This window comes from Lampris incognitus, chromosome 13 (genome assembly GCF_029633865.1).
Source record: "Lampris incognitus isolate fLamInc1 chromosome 13, fLamInc1.hap2, whole genome shotgun sequence".
Taxonomy (NCBI): domain Eukaryota; kingdom Metazoa; phylum Chordata; class Actinopteri; order Lampriformes; family Lampridae; genus Lampris; species Lampris incognitus.
Window position 1 is genome coordinate 46,441,159 of NC_079223.1, and position 15,304 is coordinate 46,456,462.

General features: G+C 48.8%; 1 protein-coding gene and 1 long non-coding RNA gene across 3 annotated transcripts in view; one reads left to right on the forward strand and one right to left on the reverse strand.

The window, feature by feature from the left end:
* Positions 1 to 64: 64 nt before the first annotated feature.
* On the reverse strand, positions 65 to 5,732 carry LOC130122388 (uncharacterized). 2 transcript variants are annotated; one of them, XR_008811235.1, is made up of 3 exons: positions 5,612 to 5,732; positions 2,487 to 2,635; positions 65 to 662 (listed from the first exon to the last, which is right to left on the reverse strand). It is a non-coding gene; the product is annotated as an uncharacterized LOC130122388 (long non-coding RNA). The 2 variants fall into 2 exon arrangements; XR_008811236.1 differs by lacking the exon at positions 5,612 to 5,732 and adding an exon at positions 4,958 to 5,180.
* Positions 4,052 to 15,304, forward strand: part of trim8a (tripartite motif containing 8a) — a 23,915-nt gene continuing 12,662 nt past the window's right edge. Inside the window, exons 1-2 of the mRNA XM_056291264.1 lie at positions 4,052 to 4,353; positions 5,210 to 5,815. Of these exons, the coding sequence (XP_056147239.1) occupies positions 5,246 to 5,815 (570 nt within the window). The 5' untranslated portion in view covers positions 4,052 to 4,353; positions 5,210 to 5,245. The remainder of the gene's footprint in view (positions 4,354 to 5,209; positions 5,816 to 15,304) is intronic.

Below are 15,304 nucleotides of genomic sequence, written 5' to 3' on the forward strand. Positions count from 1 at the left end.
AGATTACTTTGTCTGAAGTGTCCTTACAGCAAAAAAAAAGTAGCAATGCTGCAGGTTATGTAGATTATCTTTTTTTTTTTAATTGTCTTTTTTTTTTTTATACAGAGTGAAGTGAAAATATCTTTAGGGGCATTTGTACCATATTTTGTAATACTGTCACGTTTCACTGAACTCCCCAAATGTCTGTAATCCCAAGTGCATTAAACAATAAAGATATTACACTAAAGATTAGAAATGGATTGATTAATTGATTCATTTTATTTGTTTATTTATTTATTTATTTATTTATTGTAAAGCCCCGCAGCACTGAATTATGGTACAAATAATGTGTAACTTTGACAAATAGACGGTCGCCGCGTTGTTACGAGGATACAACAGAAGTTCTTATAAAGGGTGTTTCAGTGTTTAGTAAGTCTGCATGCTGTTCCGAAGAACCTGGAAAACCCTGGAACTTACAGACTGGAAATCCAGTCATGGAAAGCACCCGGAAAATCGTCAAATAGATCAGAAGAGGTCATGGGACATTTTGAAAAAGTTGTGCGGTGAAAATTGGCCGTATTTTTGGACGGACCATTTAGAGACCGAGGCTCCAACTGACCTGTCGTGAATACGACCGCCACGCTTATCCAAGCAAACGTCATGGAAAATGTCCTGGAAAAGTCCTGGAAAAGAGCAGGAAGCCTGTATTATGGATATAACATTTGGGATGCAGTTGTTAAGAGATGCAGTAATATCATATGCACATTGTCATTCTATACTGGTATATCACCTGGACATGTAACTATGCACTCATTCTGTACTGGTATATCACCTGGACATGTAACTATGCACTCATTCTGTACTGGTATATCACCTGGACATGTAACCATGCACTCATTCTGTACTGGTATATCACCTGCACATGTAGCCATGCACTCATTCTGTACTGGTATATCACCTGCACATGTAACCATGCCCTCATTCTATACTGGTATATCACCTGGACATGTAACCATACACTTATTCTGTACTGGTATATCACCTGCACATGTAGCCATGCACTCATTCTGTACTGGTATATCACCTGCACATTTAACCATGCACTCATTCTATACTGGTATATCACCTGGACATGTAGCCATGCACTCATTCTATACTGGTATATCACCTGCACATGTAACCATGCACTCATTCTATACTGGTATATCACCTGCACATGTAGCCATGCACTCATTCTGTACTGGTATATCACCTGGACATGTAACCATGCACTCATTCTGTACTGGTATATCACCTGGACATGTAACCATGCACTCATTCTATACGGGTATATCACCTGGACATGTAGCCATGCACTCATTCTATACTGGTATATCACCTGCACATGTAACCCTGCACTCATTCTATACTGGTATATCACCTGGACATGTAACCATGCACTCATTCTATACTGGTATATCACCTGCACAGTTAACCATGCACTCATTCTATACTGGTATATCACCTGCAAATGTAACCACGCCCTCATTCTATACTGGTATATCACCTGCACATGTAACCATGCACTCATTCTATACTGGTATATCACCTGCACAGTTAACCATGCACTCATTCTATACTGGTATATCACCTGCACAGTTAACCATGCACTCATTCTGTACTGGTATATCACCTGCACAGTTAACCATGCACTCATTCTATACTGGTATATCACCTGCACAGTTAACCATGCACTCATTCTATACTGGTATATCACCTGGACATGTAACCATGCACTCATTCTGTACTGGTATATCACCTGGACATGTAACTATGCACTCATTCTGTACTGGTATATCACCTGGACATGTAACCATGCACTCATTCTGTACTGGTATATTACCTGGACATGTAACCATGCACTCATTCTATACTGGTATATCACCTGGACATGTAACTATGCACTCATTCTGTACTGGTATATCACCTGGACATGTAACCATGCACTCATTCTGTACTGGTATATTACCTGGACATGTAACCATGCACTCATTCTATACTGGTATATCACCTGGACATGTAACCATGCACTCATTCTGTACTGGTATATTACCTGGACATGTAACCATGCACTCATTCTGTACTGGTATATCACCTGGACATGTAACCATGCACTCATTCTATACTGGTATATCACCTGCACAGTTAACCATGCACTCATTCTATACTGGTATATCACCTGCACAGTTAACCATGCACTCAGTCTATACTGGTATATCACCTGGACATGTAACCATGCACTCATTCTATACTGGTATATCACCTGGACATGTAACCATGCACTCATTCTGTACTGGTATATCACCTGGACATGTAACTATGCACTCATTCTGTACTGGTATATCACCTGGACATGTAACCATGCACTCATTCTGTACTGGTATATGGAAAAAAAGAGGTTTGATAGTCTAATCTGATAGTCAGATTTCAGTCCATTCCAATCTCAAAATGTACATAGATGTACATACCTGAAGATGTACATAGACAATAATTGAATAATATTGTTCTCATTTTTGCCTTTTTCTCTGGTCGTTTTTTTTTCCAGGTCGAGGCCACGAATAAGCTCCGCTGGGTTTATTCCCTTTCCTTCATGTCTGCTACTTCTTTCTTCGTGTGTCTATATTTTTGTCAGAACAGAAACAAAAAGACAAATGGTTCTGGATATGCCCAAGTACCTCTCGTGTTGAATAACATGTGCATTCCAGAGCAAGTACACACATTTAACATGAGTCGAAATGTCAGTGAGGTAACTTTAGCCTTTAAGAGAGTACATTTTGAGTCAGGGTTTGAGTACACAGCAAGAAGGTCCTGGGTTCGAGCCCCGGGGTAGTCCAACCTTGGGGGTCGTCCCGGGTCGTCCTGTGTGTGGAGTTTGCGTGTTCTCCCCGTGTCTGCGTGGGTTTCCTCCGGGTGCTCTGGTTTCCTCCCACAGTCCAAAGACACGGAGGTCAGGTGAATCAGCCATATTAAGTTGTCCCTAGGTGTGTGTGTGTGTGTGTGTGTGTGTGTGTGTGTGTGTGTACCCTGTGAAGGCCTGGTGGCCTGTCCAGGGTGTCTCCCCGCCTGCCGCCCAGTGACTGCTGGGATAGGCTCCAGCATCCCCGTGACCCTGATCAGGGTAAGCGGCTTGGGTGATGGATGGATGGGTGGATGTTTGAGTACATTTACTTCAGTGTAAGAAGGATGGGCAACGTGGTCCGGAGAGGGCCGGTGTGGGTGCAGGTCTTTGTCCCAACCCAGCAGTTACACATCTGATTCTATTAGTCAACCAACAGTCTTTGCGAAGGACCTTGATTTGTAGACTCGGGTGTGTAACTGCTGGGTTGGAACAAACACCTGCACCCACACCGGCCCTTTCTGGGTCATAATGCCTTAATACCTTTATTATATAAACAAAATCTGGCCATAACAATAACACATTAGCAAGCGGTACAGCTCAGACTGTGCTATGACAATTTTTTTTTGTATTTCACAACACGAAAAATGAGGGAAAAAGACAAAAAGACAGGTTTAACTAGAAATCAATATATTGAAGTGAATTCGGGGGACAACGCAGCCACCGGAAGTGCCGCGGCCGGGAAGCGAACCCGTATCGTTCGCACCGCAGGCGACCTCGCTAACCGCTCGACTAAAGGGTTAGACCGGCGAATCAGTGGCCAGCGTGTCTTCTTATCCACGCACGTTACAATACAGCATCTATGTTTTTGTAAATACGCAAAGCTTGCTGGTTTGTATACATTGCGGGGCCTTCTTCAGGCGTATTCGTTCACTCGTGAAGACTAAGCGCCGCGGCCCGGCGTTAATCACTCCACATAAACCGCTCAGCCGTCATTTCCGGATCACGTCGCCCATCCCCGGCTTGCCGCGGGACGCAGGAGCGGAAGTGCGGCCGGGTCATCTCCCACCTCTCCGGTAGAGGGCAGCGACGCCGCCCGCCCGCCCCGTTCTCGATCCCGCCTCTTCCTTCCGACTCCGCCCCCTTTATACGGCTCGCTGATGGGACGGGTCATGTGACCGAGGGGGGGAGGTGCGTGCGTGCGTGCGGGCGGAGCCAGTCAACTAGTCTGTCGGGGCTCCCCGAGTTGCGGCGGCTCCGGTGCCACACGGTCGTCGCGTTTCACTCCGGATCCGGCAGGGAACCGGAAAACGGCCCGGGGAGAAAACCCGGTTCGACTTTTTTTTGTTGCGCGGACGGGAGCCGCTCGGGAGGGTTTTGAGAGTCTCGGCGGTTTCGGGTCGGAAGCGCAGAAAACCCTCCGCGCGGGTCCGCGGATTACGCAGCGGAGGCGCACGGGGGAGGCTCGCACGGGACTGACATGGGGGAGGAATAGTTTGGTAATGTCTTTTCTCTTGCTCGTGCGTATTTGGCCGAAGAAGGCGCTAATTAAGATCAATTAACCCCCGGGGCGTCATTTTAGCCCGCAAGTGTGACCGGCCGGACCGCGCTCGGCGCGGGCGACCTGACACACGCTCGCGCCGGGAAGCCGATGCCGTCCCGCGGATTCGTTCTCCCACCCTCGCGAGTCCGCGCGCGCGGCGGTTGTCCGGTAGAGCCGCCTCGGCCTCGGCCTCGGCGAGGTGGCCTCCGGGGGTGGGGGGGGGATGTGGTGTTGTTCTCGGCACGTCTGCCCTCGTCACCTGCGGGGCCGGCTGACCCGAACCGGTCAGCACCGAGCCTCGTACTACCGGATCCCAGCAGGGTCCCGGTCCCACCGGCGGGTCTGTGGAGCCCGGCGGTCTGCAGGCGTCCGAGTTGGAAAACTTAAAAAGGTCCGAGCGTTGTCACGCTGAAGTTAGACCAGCAAACGGGGCTCGGCTGTGAGCCAAGGGGACGGGGTTTTGAGAAATCAGGGCGAAACTGTAACATTATGGATCAGAAACGTGCATGCAACCAAAAACATGGAGTCTCTGCAACTCCCGACATACTAATATCACGTACCGCGGTTGTGTCGCGCTGGTAGCACTCAGTCCTCCACCCTGAGTGGGTTTAATTGTGTGCAAAGCATTTAATCCGTTCTGTAAATTGAAGAACCGGATTTTAAAAAAAGAGCAGGACTAGGACGCGTTTCCTCTTTATCGACTCGACGAAACCAAACGCCGGGTCGTTGAAAAAAAAAAAACGAGTCCGGCCCAAGGGGATGGACTGTATGACTTCTGCCTCGTGCTAACTGTCAGTTTGTGTCACTTTAAGGCGAAGGACAACCGCTTCGGACCCCGGCCGGACGTCATGGAGGAGAGCTGGAAAAACGGCTTCGAAGAGGAGCTCCTCTGCCCCATCTGTCTCAACGTCTTCGACGAGCCGATCCAGCTGCCGTGCAAGCACAACTTCTGCCAGGGCTGCATCTCGGAGGCCTGGGCCAAAGACGCCGCGGCCGTGCGCTGCCCGGAGTGCAACCGCGACTACAGCCAGAAGCCCGCCCCGGAGAAGAACCTCAAGCTCGCCAACATCGTGGAGCGCTTCAACGCGCTCAACACCGAGAAGGCCCCCGCCGTGCTGCACTGCGTCCTGTGCCGGCGGGGCCCCCCGCTGCCGGTGCACAAAGTTTGTCTGCGGTGCAAAGAGCCCTGCTGTCAGTCTCACGTCCAGACTCACCTGCAGCAGCCCTGCCCGGCTCCGGGACACCTGCTGGTGGACGTCGACGAGCTGAGGGCCTGGAGCTGCCCGCGGCACGAAGAGTACAGGCTCTTCCACTGCGAGGACGAGCAGGTGGCCGTCTGCCAGTTCTGCTGCATCTCTCGCTGTGCCGGCCAGAGGCACACGGTCCGCGACGTGGACGTACAGCGCGCACAGATGCAGGTAAATGACGCTCAGGTGTCGGCTCGCGAGCGGTGGCCAAATTAGCAGTGTACCTCTGCAACAGCACACGCATGCATGCTCTCTCTCTCTCGCGCGCTCTCTCGCGCTCTCGCGCTCTCTCGACTCCAAAGCAGGTGATTGGCAAATCACCAAATAGGCTGCTTTGCTCCCTGTATCCGTGAGTCATTCCCGTTAATCCCCCTGTGAGGAATTGCCCGGCGAATGCTGAGGGTAGCAAACAGGTCTTGCAGTTCCCTTATCTCTCTCTGAATGGTCTCTCTCTCTCTCCGTGCCTCCTGCTTTAATCTTAACTGATGTGAAAGGGGTGGACAGGTGAAAAGCCCCCCCCCCCCCCCCGAGCACTGACGGGGTATAGGGCGCACATAGACACAACACACACGTCCCCTCCGAACTGCAATACTACACACACCCTTGTCCCCACTCCTTCACCTTAGCAGCCCGGGGCCTTCGGGTAAGTCCTGTGGCGTAATCTGCGGCCACAGGAAGTGATGATTACACGCTGTTTAGGCGTTTCCACTTCAGAGAGGAGTCTAGTTTATTCATGTTCTCAGTAATCGCTGGTGAAAAGGGAAATGCTGTACATCTCGTACACAGAGGGCCTTTGTCAGGAATCCACTTCCTTGTAATGAGATAGTAATGGCGCCAGTAAATTGCAGTGGCGTTGCAACCTACCAGTTAATTATTAAAGACAGACTTGCCGCTCACAACTCGGGTCTCGGTGCACGACACGCCGCCTCGGCAAACAAAACTCCAACGTTTCTCGGTTCGCCCTTCCTCGCACGAGAGAGGCAAGAGTGAGGGAACATGAAATGGAGGCGGAGATGGAGGCCGAAAAAGAGATAAGAGATTGCACAACGTACGTGTTAATCTGAAGAATGATCCATTCTCGTTTTGGCTCTTTGGCTCGGCTCGGCCGGCCACGGAATACATTGAGGAATGCTTTTCACATAAGGCCACTTTGTAATGATTTGTGGCGTCGGAAACACTTGGCAAGCGAGGGGAGGGAGGGAGGGAGGGGGGAATACAATGTTTAGTTCCAGTATGACCACTTTCCATAAGTCTGAGGTAAGTGAGAAGCACCTTCAATTCCTCCTAGACTTTCCTTCACTACCCTCCCCTGCCGTCTGCCATGTTGCCCTGATGACACGTTGGGACATCCCACCCTGGAATGTGAGGGACTCGTGCAACGTTTCCTTCAAGTGTGTCGCTCACAACGTTCTGCACGTCTTTAATCTGTGTTGCAACTCCTGTTCGAGGCCATTATCGAGACAAAAGCTATCTGTTCAAGCCTCTCCACAGCTGTGCTCTCTCTCTCTCTCTCGCTCTCTCTCTCTCTCTCCCCCCCACACCCTCCCAGCCCTCTGTTCTTTAACAACTGTCTGTTTGCAGGATGACTATCTCGGAGTTAGACTTCCTAGCAGGAGCCTCTCCCTGCTCCTCCTCCGAATTCAACCTCAGCTTTTAACGTTATTGTCATGAAGCAAATTTGGTTTGGAGCAAGGCATTAAAAGGAGACGACACACCCAGCAGTCTGAATTAAAAGCGAAAGACTAGGAACCAGACCGGTTGTAAAGTGCCACGCGGGAGAATAAATGTGCCCGTGTCTACGTGTTGCGTCAAAAGATGAAGCGTATCAATGGCTGCTGGAATAAAAGCGACTCCGCCAAGCTGTGTCTTTGTTTTGGGCAATCTTAAACGGTGACCTGAAGAAAGGAGGTTGAACTCCTTATGGGGCGGGGGGGTGATCGGGGCAGTCCAGGACTGACTGTTCTGGAGCTGGGTTTGTTGCACCCCAATCACCTTACTTGCCGCCCTGGCCAGCTTTGTCATCTCTGTTTTTGTGTACCAGACTAAGATGACCCTACAAGGCCGCTACACGTTCTGTGCCGCCCGTGTTCGTCTCAGAGTAAAGCTTGTTATTGACAACGGTGCCGAACTATCTTCAGTCAGAAACCATGTCGGTGTCCTTGATTGTAGTTTGAGTAATACTGGGTTGTAACCCCTGCTCATGACATGGAATGAGGAGGGAGGCCGGATGGGTGGACTGGGTTGGGGTGGGGCCCAGAGGAGTTCCTTTTTGGTTCCTCACAAAGCTTGTGGTCCTGTTACCAGCTTCCCTGTAAACACCAGCTCACCCCCTCTTACCATCTGGCCAGCTGTGTGTTAGGACTTGAACTGATGGGGAGCCTTTAGAGGACGACTCCGAGTCTGTATTCACAATCCCAGCCGGTCGCGTCAATGTGTGTGTGTGCGTCGGTTAGTGTGAACACATACATATTCATACATGGTGAAATAAGATATTTCATCCACACGGTATCCAGCCCAACGATTGGTCTTCTCTCACACTGGACCGTTTGTTTCCGAAATGCCGGGTCTGGAATTCTTTGTCTCCTTGTTGCTACTCACCATGAGGTTTTCTTCCAAGGAAGAGCCTTGGTCTATTTTGGTAAAAGGCTTTGAATTCCCTTGGCAGTACTCAAGCAGCTTATGTGATAAACAGAGATGGAGAAAGCGAAATGTTGCTCTATCTCAATGAACTGTGTTGCTTGTCTTTGTCTTGTTGGCTGCAGTAGGAGACTTTCACACTAGCCCTCTGTAGCTGTATTCCTAATACGAAAAGGAGAAAGGAAAATTAATATACCGGTAATTTCATCCCTGGGACTGGGTGCGGCTGGGGCCCTCCCACACGGCCTCACCTTAGTCTTTTTAGGCGCACCAGTGAGAAGGCATGGCTAACGGGAGCGCTCCTATCTGCTGCCTCTGGTATCCAGTTTGAAGTGAGTCACATCCCCAGAATGCCGAGGGCAGCCTGATGACATCAGATGTGGGAAATAGTTGTGAGTTGATTGTGAAAGAGGCTCTCTGTTCATTCAGCCCAAAGCTCTTTATTTAAACATGAGCTTCCTGGCCAACCCGCGGGTGTCTGGATGCCTAAATAGGACAGTGGGGAAAGCGATCGTTGGCGGATATAATCTTGATAAAGGTAGGCTTTCACCCTGCCGAAGAGATCAACAAGCAGAGAGTACCAAAAGTTTCGTTCCCACTGTTTCAGTCACACAAGACGGAGGGGATTACATGAGGAAATGAGGGAAAATGAGGAACATGGTCATGCTGAAGCATTCGGTCACTTAGCGGACGTGACCAGTGCATGGGGCCAAGTCCCAGACAGCAGTAACTGGTAAAACGCATGACGTTACTAAGTATAATTGCAAGAATAACAGCTAATGCCATTTCATAGTTTTTGCAAAGTTCCACCGGAGACCTTTTAAAGTGGCGCCAGGTAACTTTCCGGCTGGACTGGACCAGCAGGCCAGCCCTACGTGAATGTCCATGACTGATCATGTTTGGAGTGACTGAGCGACAGTTTTGTTTTTGTGTGTGTGTGGCTCCCCCCCCCCCCTGTTTTTCTCCCCAATTGTATCCGGCCCCCAATTGTACGCGTCACAGGAAGTCAGACATGCGGCGCACGTTAGACAGTACAGCCTGACTGTGTTTACAACACCAACTCGCGTATATGCTGCCATAAATCCCATAATATTAACCCCGAATGTAAAGGAAGAAAATTACAACAAACCGCTTACTTCTAATGTAGTCTAGTGCATCTGATGTCTGACTTCCGTTTGCTGCGCAGCTTCCGCTTTCACTCGGGGAGGGCTAAAAATAGCTCATGGACGCTGCCCCATTACCCCACTCTTCCGAGCCGTCCCGGTCGTTGCTCCACCCCCTCTGCCGATCCGGGGAGGGCTGCAGACTACCACATGCCTCCTCCGATACATGTGGAGTCGCCAGCCACTTCTTTTCACCTGACAGTGAGGAGTTTCGCCAGAGGGACGTAGCGCGTGGGAGGATCACGCTATTCCCCCCAGTCCCCCCCCGAACAGGTGCCCCGACCGACCAGAGGAGGCGCTAGTGCAGCGACCAGGACACATACCCACATGCAGCTTCCCACCCGCAGACACGGCCAGTTGTGTCTGTAGGGACGCCCAACCAAGCCGGAGGTAACACGGGGATTCGAATCAGCGATCCCTCTGTTGGTAGGCAACGGAATAGACCGCTACGCTACCCGGACGCCAGTGAGCGACACAGTTACACGATTGGGCTGCTGGATCAGGTGACCAACAACGTCACTGAAGTCTCACGATTGGTCTGTCGAACGCCGAGAGGCATGAGGGACAGCACCCAGTTAAAGCGCCCCAAATAGCAAGCTGACGAAGCACTGGCGAATTCACCAAAGGGTTGCACGGCTTTTGTGGCCACTAAACCTGCACAAGTGGGACAAAAAGAAGCCGTGTAATTCTCAAAGCACCCACAAAGGGTGAAGTGCACCCCCAAACTTTGCTGCCAAGCAAATAGCGTCTCTGTGCTCTGGTGCTATTTGGCGTAAAATTGGCCCCTTTCTATGCAGATGAGCCTCACTGCAAAACGCCGGTGCTAATAGCCGCGCGCAGTTAGAGTGAACACTACTGATGTCTCTAGAGAGTTGGAGGTAACCGATGCCCGGACGTCCCAGTGGTCATGGCAGCAGTGACTGTAGCCTGGTGAAGGCGTAGTCATACCGGGCGTGCTTGTGAGCGGATATGTGGAAGGAGAATACCACTTTGTGATTTAACTGAGACCGAAATCACTCGCAGATACGGGTTACCAGGTCAATCAATTCGTGCTATACTTGATGACATCAAGGGTGACATTGAACATGCCTACCGTGTTCTTGGCGCAAAGCCAACCATTTATACTTCGCCACATGAATAATTGCACTCGGCTGCGAAACGTAATGGGTGTGTTTGCACTGTGATATCATTCGTGCAATACGTTTTGTGAATCGGACCTTGAGAAGGGACAGATAGCGGTTATAAGGGATGCGCAATTCCATTCTATGTGAATTCGCCTGTCAATGCGGAGTGAGTCTTAGAAAAGCGAGGGGCATTCACAGATAGAAACAGACAAAAGTGGGGGGGAGGTTAACAGATAACTAGAATAGTTAGGGGTCCAACCTGCAAAGCTGCTGGAATCCTATCGTAGTATCTGTTAGGATTATTATTGTAAACTACTAATAAGACCCACTGGCTGATTGATTAGGGGGTCTGACCCTTTAGTCGAGCGGTTAGTGATGTCGCCTTGTGGTGCAGTACACCCCGTATCGAATCCCGCACCGGGCGAGAAAATAGCTCGGTGGCAGCGGTGGGATCCGGAAGCGTGCAGATCCTCAGAAGTCTCTTTGGGGCGCGGGAATAAAAAAAGCGCGAGAGCGCTCTTCCGGGAGAGGGTGACGACTGTAAACTACCAATAAGACCCACTGGCCGATCGACTAGGGGGTCTGACACTTTAGTCGAGCTGTTAGTGATGTCACCTTGTGGTGCGGTAAATCCCGTATCGAATCCCGCACCGGGCGAGAAAATAGCTCGGTTTCATTATTATTATTATTGTTCTGCCCTAACAGTATCTGGGTCTCAGAAACTGTAACAGTTACAGTTCCCAACCTTGGCAGGTAGGTTGCCAATCTCACCCACTACTCAGACAAAAAGAATTATAGTGATTGGCCAGATCGTGGTGCTATGACGTCAAACTTTACATTTTGGCCTATAATTTTTAGAACCGTACGTCTCCGAAACAAAATTCTTTTTTTCCCCTGAATTCTGGGGGTCCAGACCAATCAAAACATATAAGCCACGCCCATTTGAGCTTTGAAAGCCATTTTGAATTTCGTCCAAATCTGTTTTTTCGCTACTCCTACAAATTTTGAGCAATTGTCACTACATTTGGTACAGATTATTTCTGAACCAAGCCAGAAAAGTTATTTTTTAGATTTTTTTTAAATATATATTCTCTAGGCTTTCATTATACAAGCCAATCAGTTTATCAAAATAGCAATAACAATAACTCATGAACGCGTTGATATATCAACCTGAACTTTGAGCCACGTGTTCAGGAGTTTTCGCTAAGCATACGTATTACAGTGCATTGCGCTTAACCTCTAGGGGGCGCCACAAAATTAAAAAATTAATATCTCGTAATCGGCTGCATGGATTTGTACGAAATTCGGTTTGCATAATCTTAGGTCATGACTCAGCCGGACTTACTTATTTATTTATTATTAATTCTGCCCTAAAAGTATATATGGGTCTCAGAAACCGTACCTTTCCCAACCTTGGCAAATAGGTTGGAAATCTCACCCACTACTCAGACTAAAAAATGTTAAAGGGAAGATACTGATTGGCCAGACAGTGGCGCTATAACAACAAACTTTATGTTTACAATTTCATTTAGCAGACGTTTTTATCCAAAGCGTTTAGGCCCATAACTTTAGAACCGTTAGTCTCAGAAACAGAATTATTTTTTCCTGGATTCTCTGGGTCCAGACGAATCCAAAGATAGAGGCAACGCCCATTTGAGCTTTGAAAGAGTGTCCACCATTTTGAACTTTGTTCAAATCTGTTTTTTCGCTACTCCTCCTATTTTGAGCGTCGTCACCAAATCTGGTACAGAGTGTCTTTAGACCAAGCCGGAAAAAAGTTACTTTTTGGGATTTGTGATATTCCGTAGGGTTTCATTATACAAGCAAGTCACATTTTATCAAAATAGCTAATTTTCAATAAAATTGCAGTAACTCGTGAATGTGTGCAGATATCAACCTGAAATTTGAGACACGTGTTGAGGAGTTTTCATCAAGCTTACGTAAGAAAACCAAAGACTGTTGAATCAGTTGATCTGGGCAGAACGTTTACTGACAACAACCGCAATCACAGCAGTGTGAGATGGAGACGGATGTGTAACATAGAAACATGTCTGTCAGTAAACTTGTATCCAGATGAACTGATTCAACCTTCTTTGGTAAGTCAGACAGAGAATTTCCAACTTTTACCTTCAAATACAGTCAGTAATCTTTTTTTCTGCAAGAAGCTGGGGCGTCAGTTGCCACTTTCAAGTCGGGCACACAGTTTAGAGGTTGGTTATTTGGAAAATTGTTGTTTCATTAAAAAGATTAGGATTAAAAAAGTGCCATGTTAAGAGGCTTGCTGACTTGATTGACAGGTCTGTCAACCTGTCTGCCACTAACTTTTCACCCCAGCTTCAAATGCCCCTCCAGAAATCAATGGGTGGTGTCACAAGTGCTTATGTCCATCCTTTTTAGACAGTCCATGGGAGAAACCTGCAGGTGAAAAGAAGCGGTCGGAGACTTTTGACATGCATTGGAGGACACAAGTGAAAGTCTAGGTCCTGCATTCGGAGTATTGCAGTGGTGGGACCTTAGGGAATGGGACACGCCAAGGGAAGGAGAAAAACGTATCCATGAATAAGAATAGAAACCAAGCAAACAAGAAAGCTCCTGAACAAGCTCTATGGTTACCACAGCAGGAGCTGGCATGACAACCTGCAAGACACAGCTGTGTTTTGTGGTGGTTGTCTGCTTGCTTGTAATGCAATTCGACCTTGGCTGAACGTGGTTGAGATGTGTGTTGGGGTGGACATGAGGGGTGCATATGGTTCTTACGTAGTGGCAGGGGCAGAAGAGAAGCCTAGCAGAGAAGTGGTTGATATAGGGTTGTGTCTGATGTCTGCCTCCCCTCAGTACGTATGACTTCTCACCCTGGGCAGGGAATAACTAGATACCCCCCGATTTAATATTACGACGATACTCAAGTGCCAATTGGACACATATTACGACTTTTCAAAGATTGTGATATTGTCAATATTGCGATTTGATACGTCAGTATTTGAAGGTTGAAGACGTGTAGGTCAGGTGAATCGGCCATACTAAATTGTCCCTAGGTGTGAATGTGTCGGCCTTGTGATGGCCTGGCGGCCTGTCCAGGGTGTCTCCCCGCCTGCTGCCTGATGACTGCTGGGATAGGCTCCAGCATCCCCGCCACCCTGTGTAGGATAAGTGGTTTGGATAATGGATGGATGGATGGAAGTTCCATGTCTTACAATAGCTTAAAAAATGTGTTGCTTTCCAGAGTAAACACTCGAACAGTTCAAATGCGAACATCCAGAGATGCAGAAACCGTCCCAACAAACCTCCCCGCGTCGTGTTTGTTGTGCTTCAGCTCTGCGAGTCAAGGGACATGTGGTATTAAGTAAGAGTACTGCGATTTTACAGGAAATTGATTTTTTTATCCCACCTTCATTATTGTCAGTCTCTGAATGACCTTTTTTTTGGGGGGGGGGGGTTCTCCCCAAGTTGATCCAGCCAATTACCCCACTCCTCTGAGCCATCCCGGTAGCTGCTCCACCCCCTCTGCCAATCCGGGGAGGGCTGCAGACTATCGCATGCATCGGAGGAGGCATGTGGAGTCACCAGCCGCTTCTTTTCACCTGACAGTGAGAACTTTCGCCAGAGTGACATAGCGCATGGGGGGGGGGGGGCTACAGGCGCCCCGACCGACCAGAGGAGGCGCTAGTGCGGCGACCAGGACAAATACCCACATCCGGCTTCCCACCCGCAGACACGGCCAATTGTGTCTGTAGGAACGCCTGACCAAGCCGGAGGTGACACGGGGATTCGAACCAGCGATCCCCATGTTGGTAGGCCATGGAATAGAGCGCCACGCTACCCGAATGCCCTGAATGGCTTGCTGACACAGACTGCAAGGGGGGGGGTAGTTCTTAGTCTTGAATCACAGCTCGTAAACAAGGGATTCTGTACGAGGATAAGATGTTCATTGTGCTCAGCCAAGGGGAGTATTTAAATAGTCTCACAGAAATCCTACATAGCAGTGGCGTTTGGTACCCCAACTCAAAGATCTGTTAAGTAAAAGGCCTCCAAAACACAACCTAGCAGCCGTTTGTGATGCGGCTGGTAAATTGCTTCAAACGCCTAGGTGAGCCCCCATCCCCCAGTCACACATTAATGAGACTCCAGCACCACGAAGCATACAGTAATATGCATTCTTGCTGGCCTGTAAAACAACTGTTAACTTTGCCGTGTGTGCTCACAAGCTGCCAGGGCCCGTACTACCATCTGAAATATAATTCAGTATTTCTTAACAACTACTGAAATACGGTGTCAGCGGTACGACGCTTACCTGTCGTGTGAAGTTATTGTGAACAGAACAACACGGTATCCTTGTAGTACTACTAATAGTAGTATTCGTAGTAGTAGAACTTTATTTGTCCCCAGAGGGGCAATTGGTTGTGCAGCAGCATGAACAGTCGCAACGCAAGATAAAAACACACAAAGCAATTCAGGAATCAGGAACAGTTTATTGTCATTTCTTTCGTGTACTCATGTACACGAAAGAAACTTGGGTTCCGTTTCCCCGGGCCCACAGCAGTGCGAGACCAAGACAAAAACACACGTCCCAAATTTCCCAAAGACGACGCCACCAAAAACATATAAAAACAGAGAACAGAGCAATAAACAAACCACAGTTGACAACACAGTCCAAAAATTCCACTGTCCTGAGGCCGTACACCAGCCAGGGTGACTGTCAGAACTGCCGGTCTGCATGGGCTAGCGGTTAGCTTAGG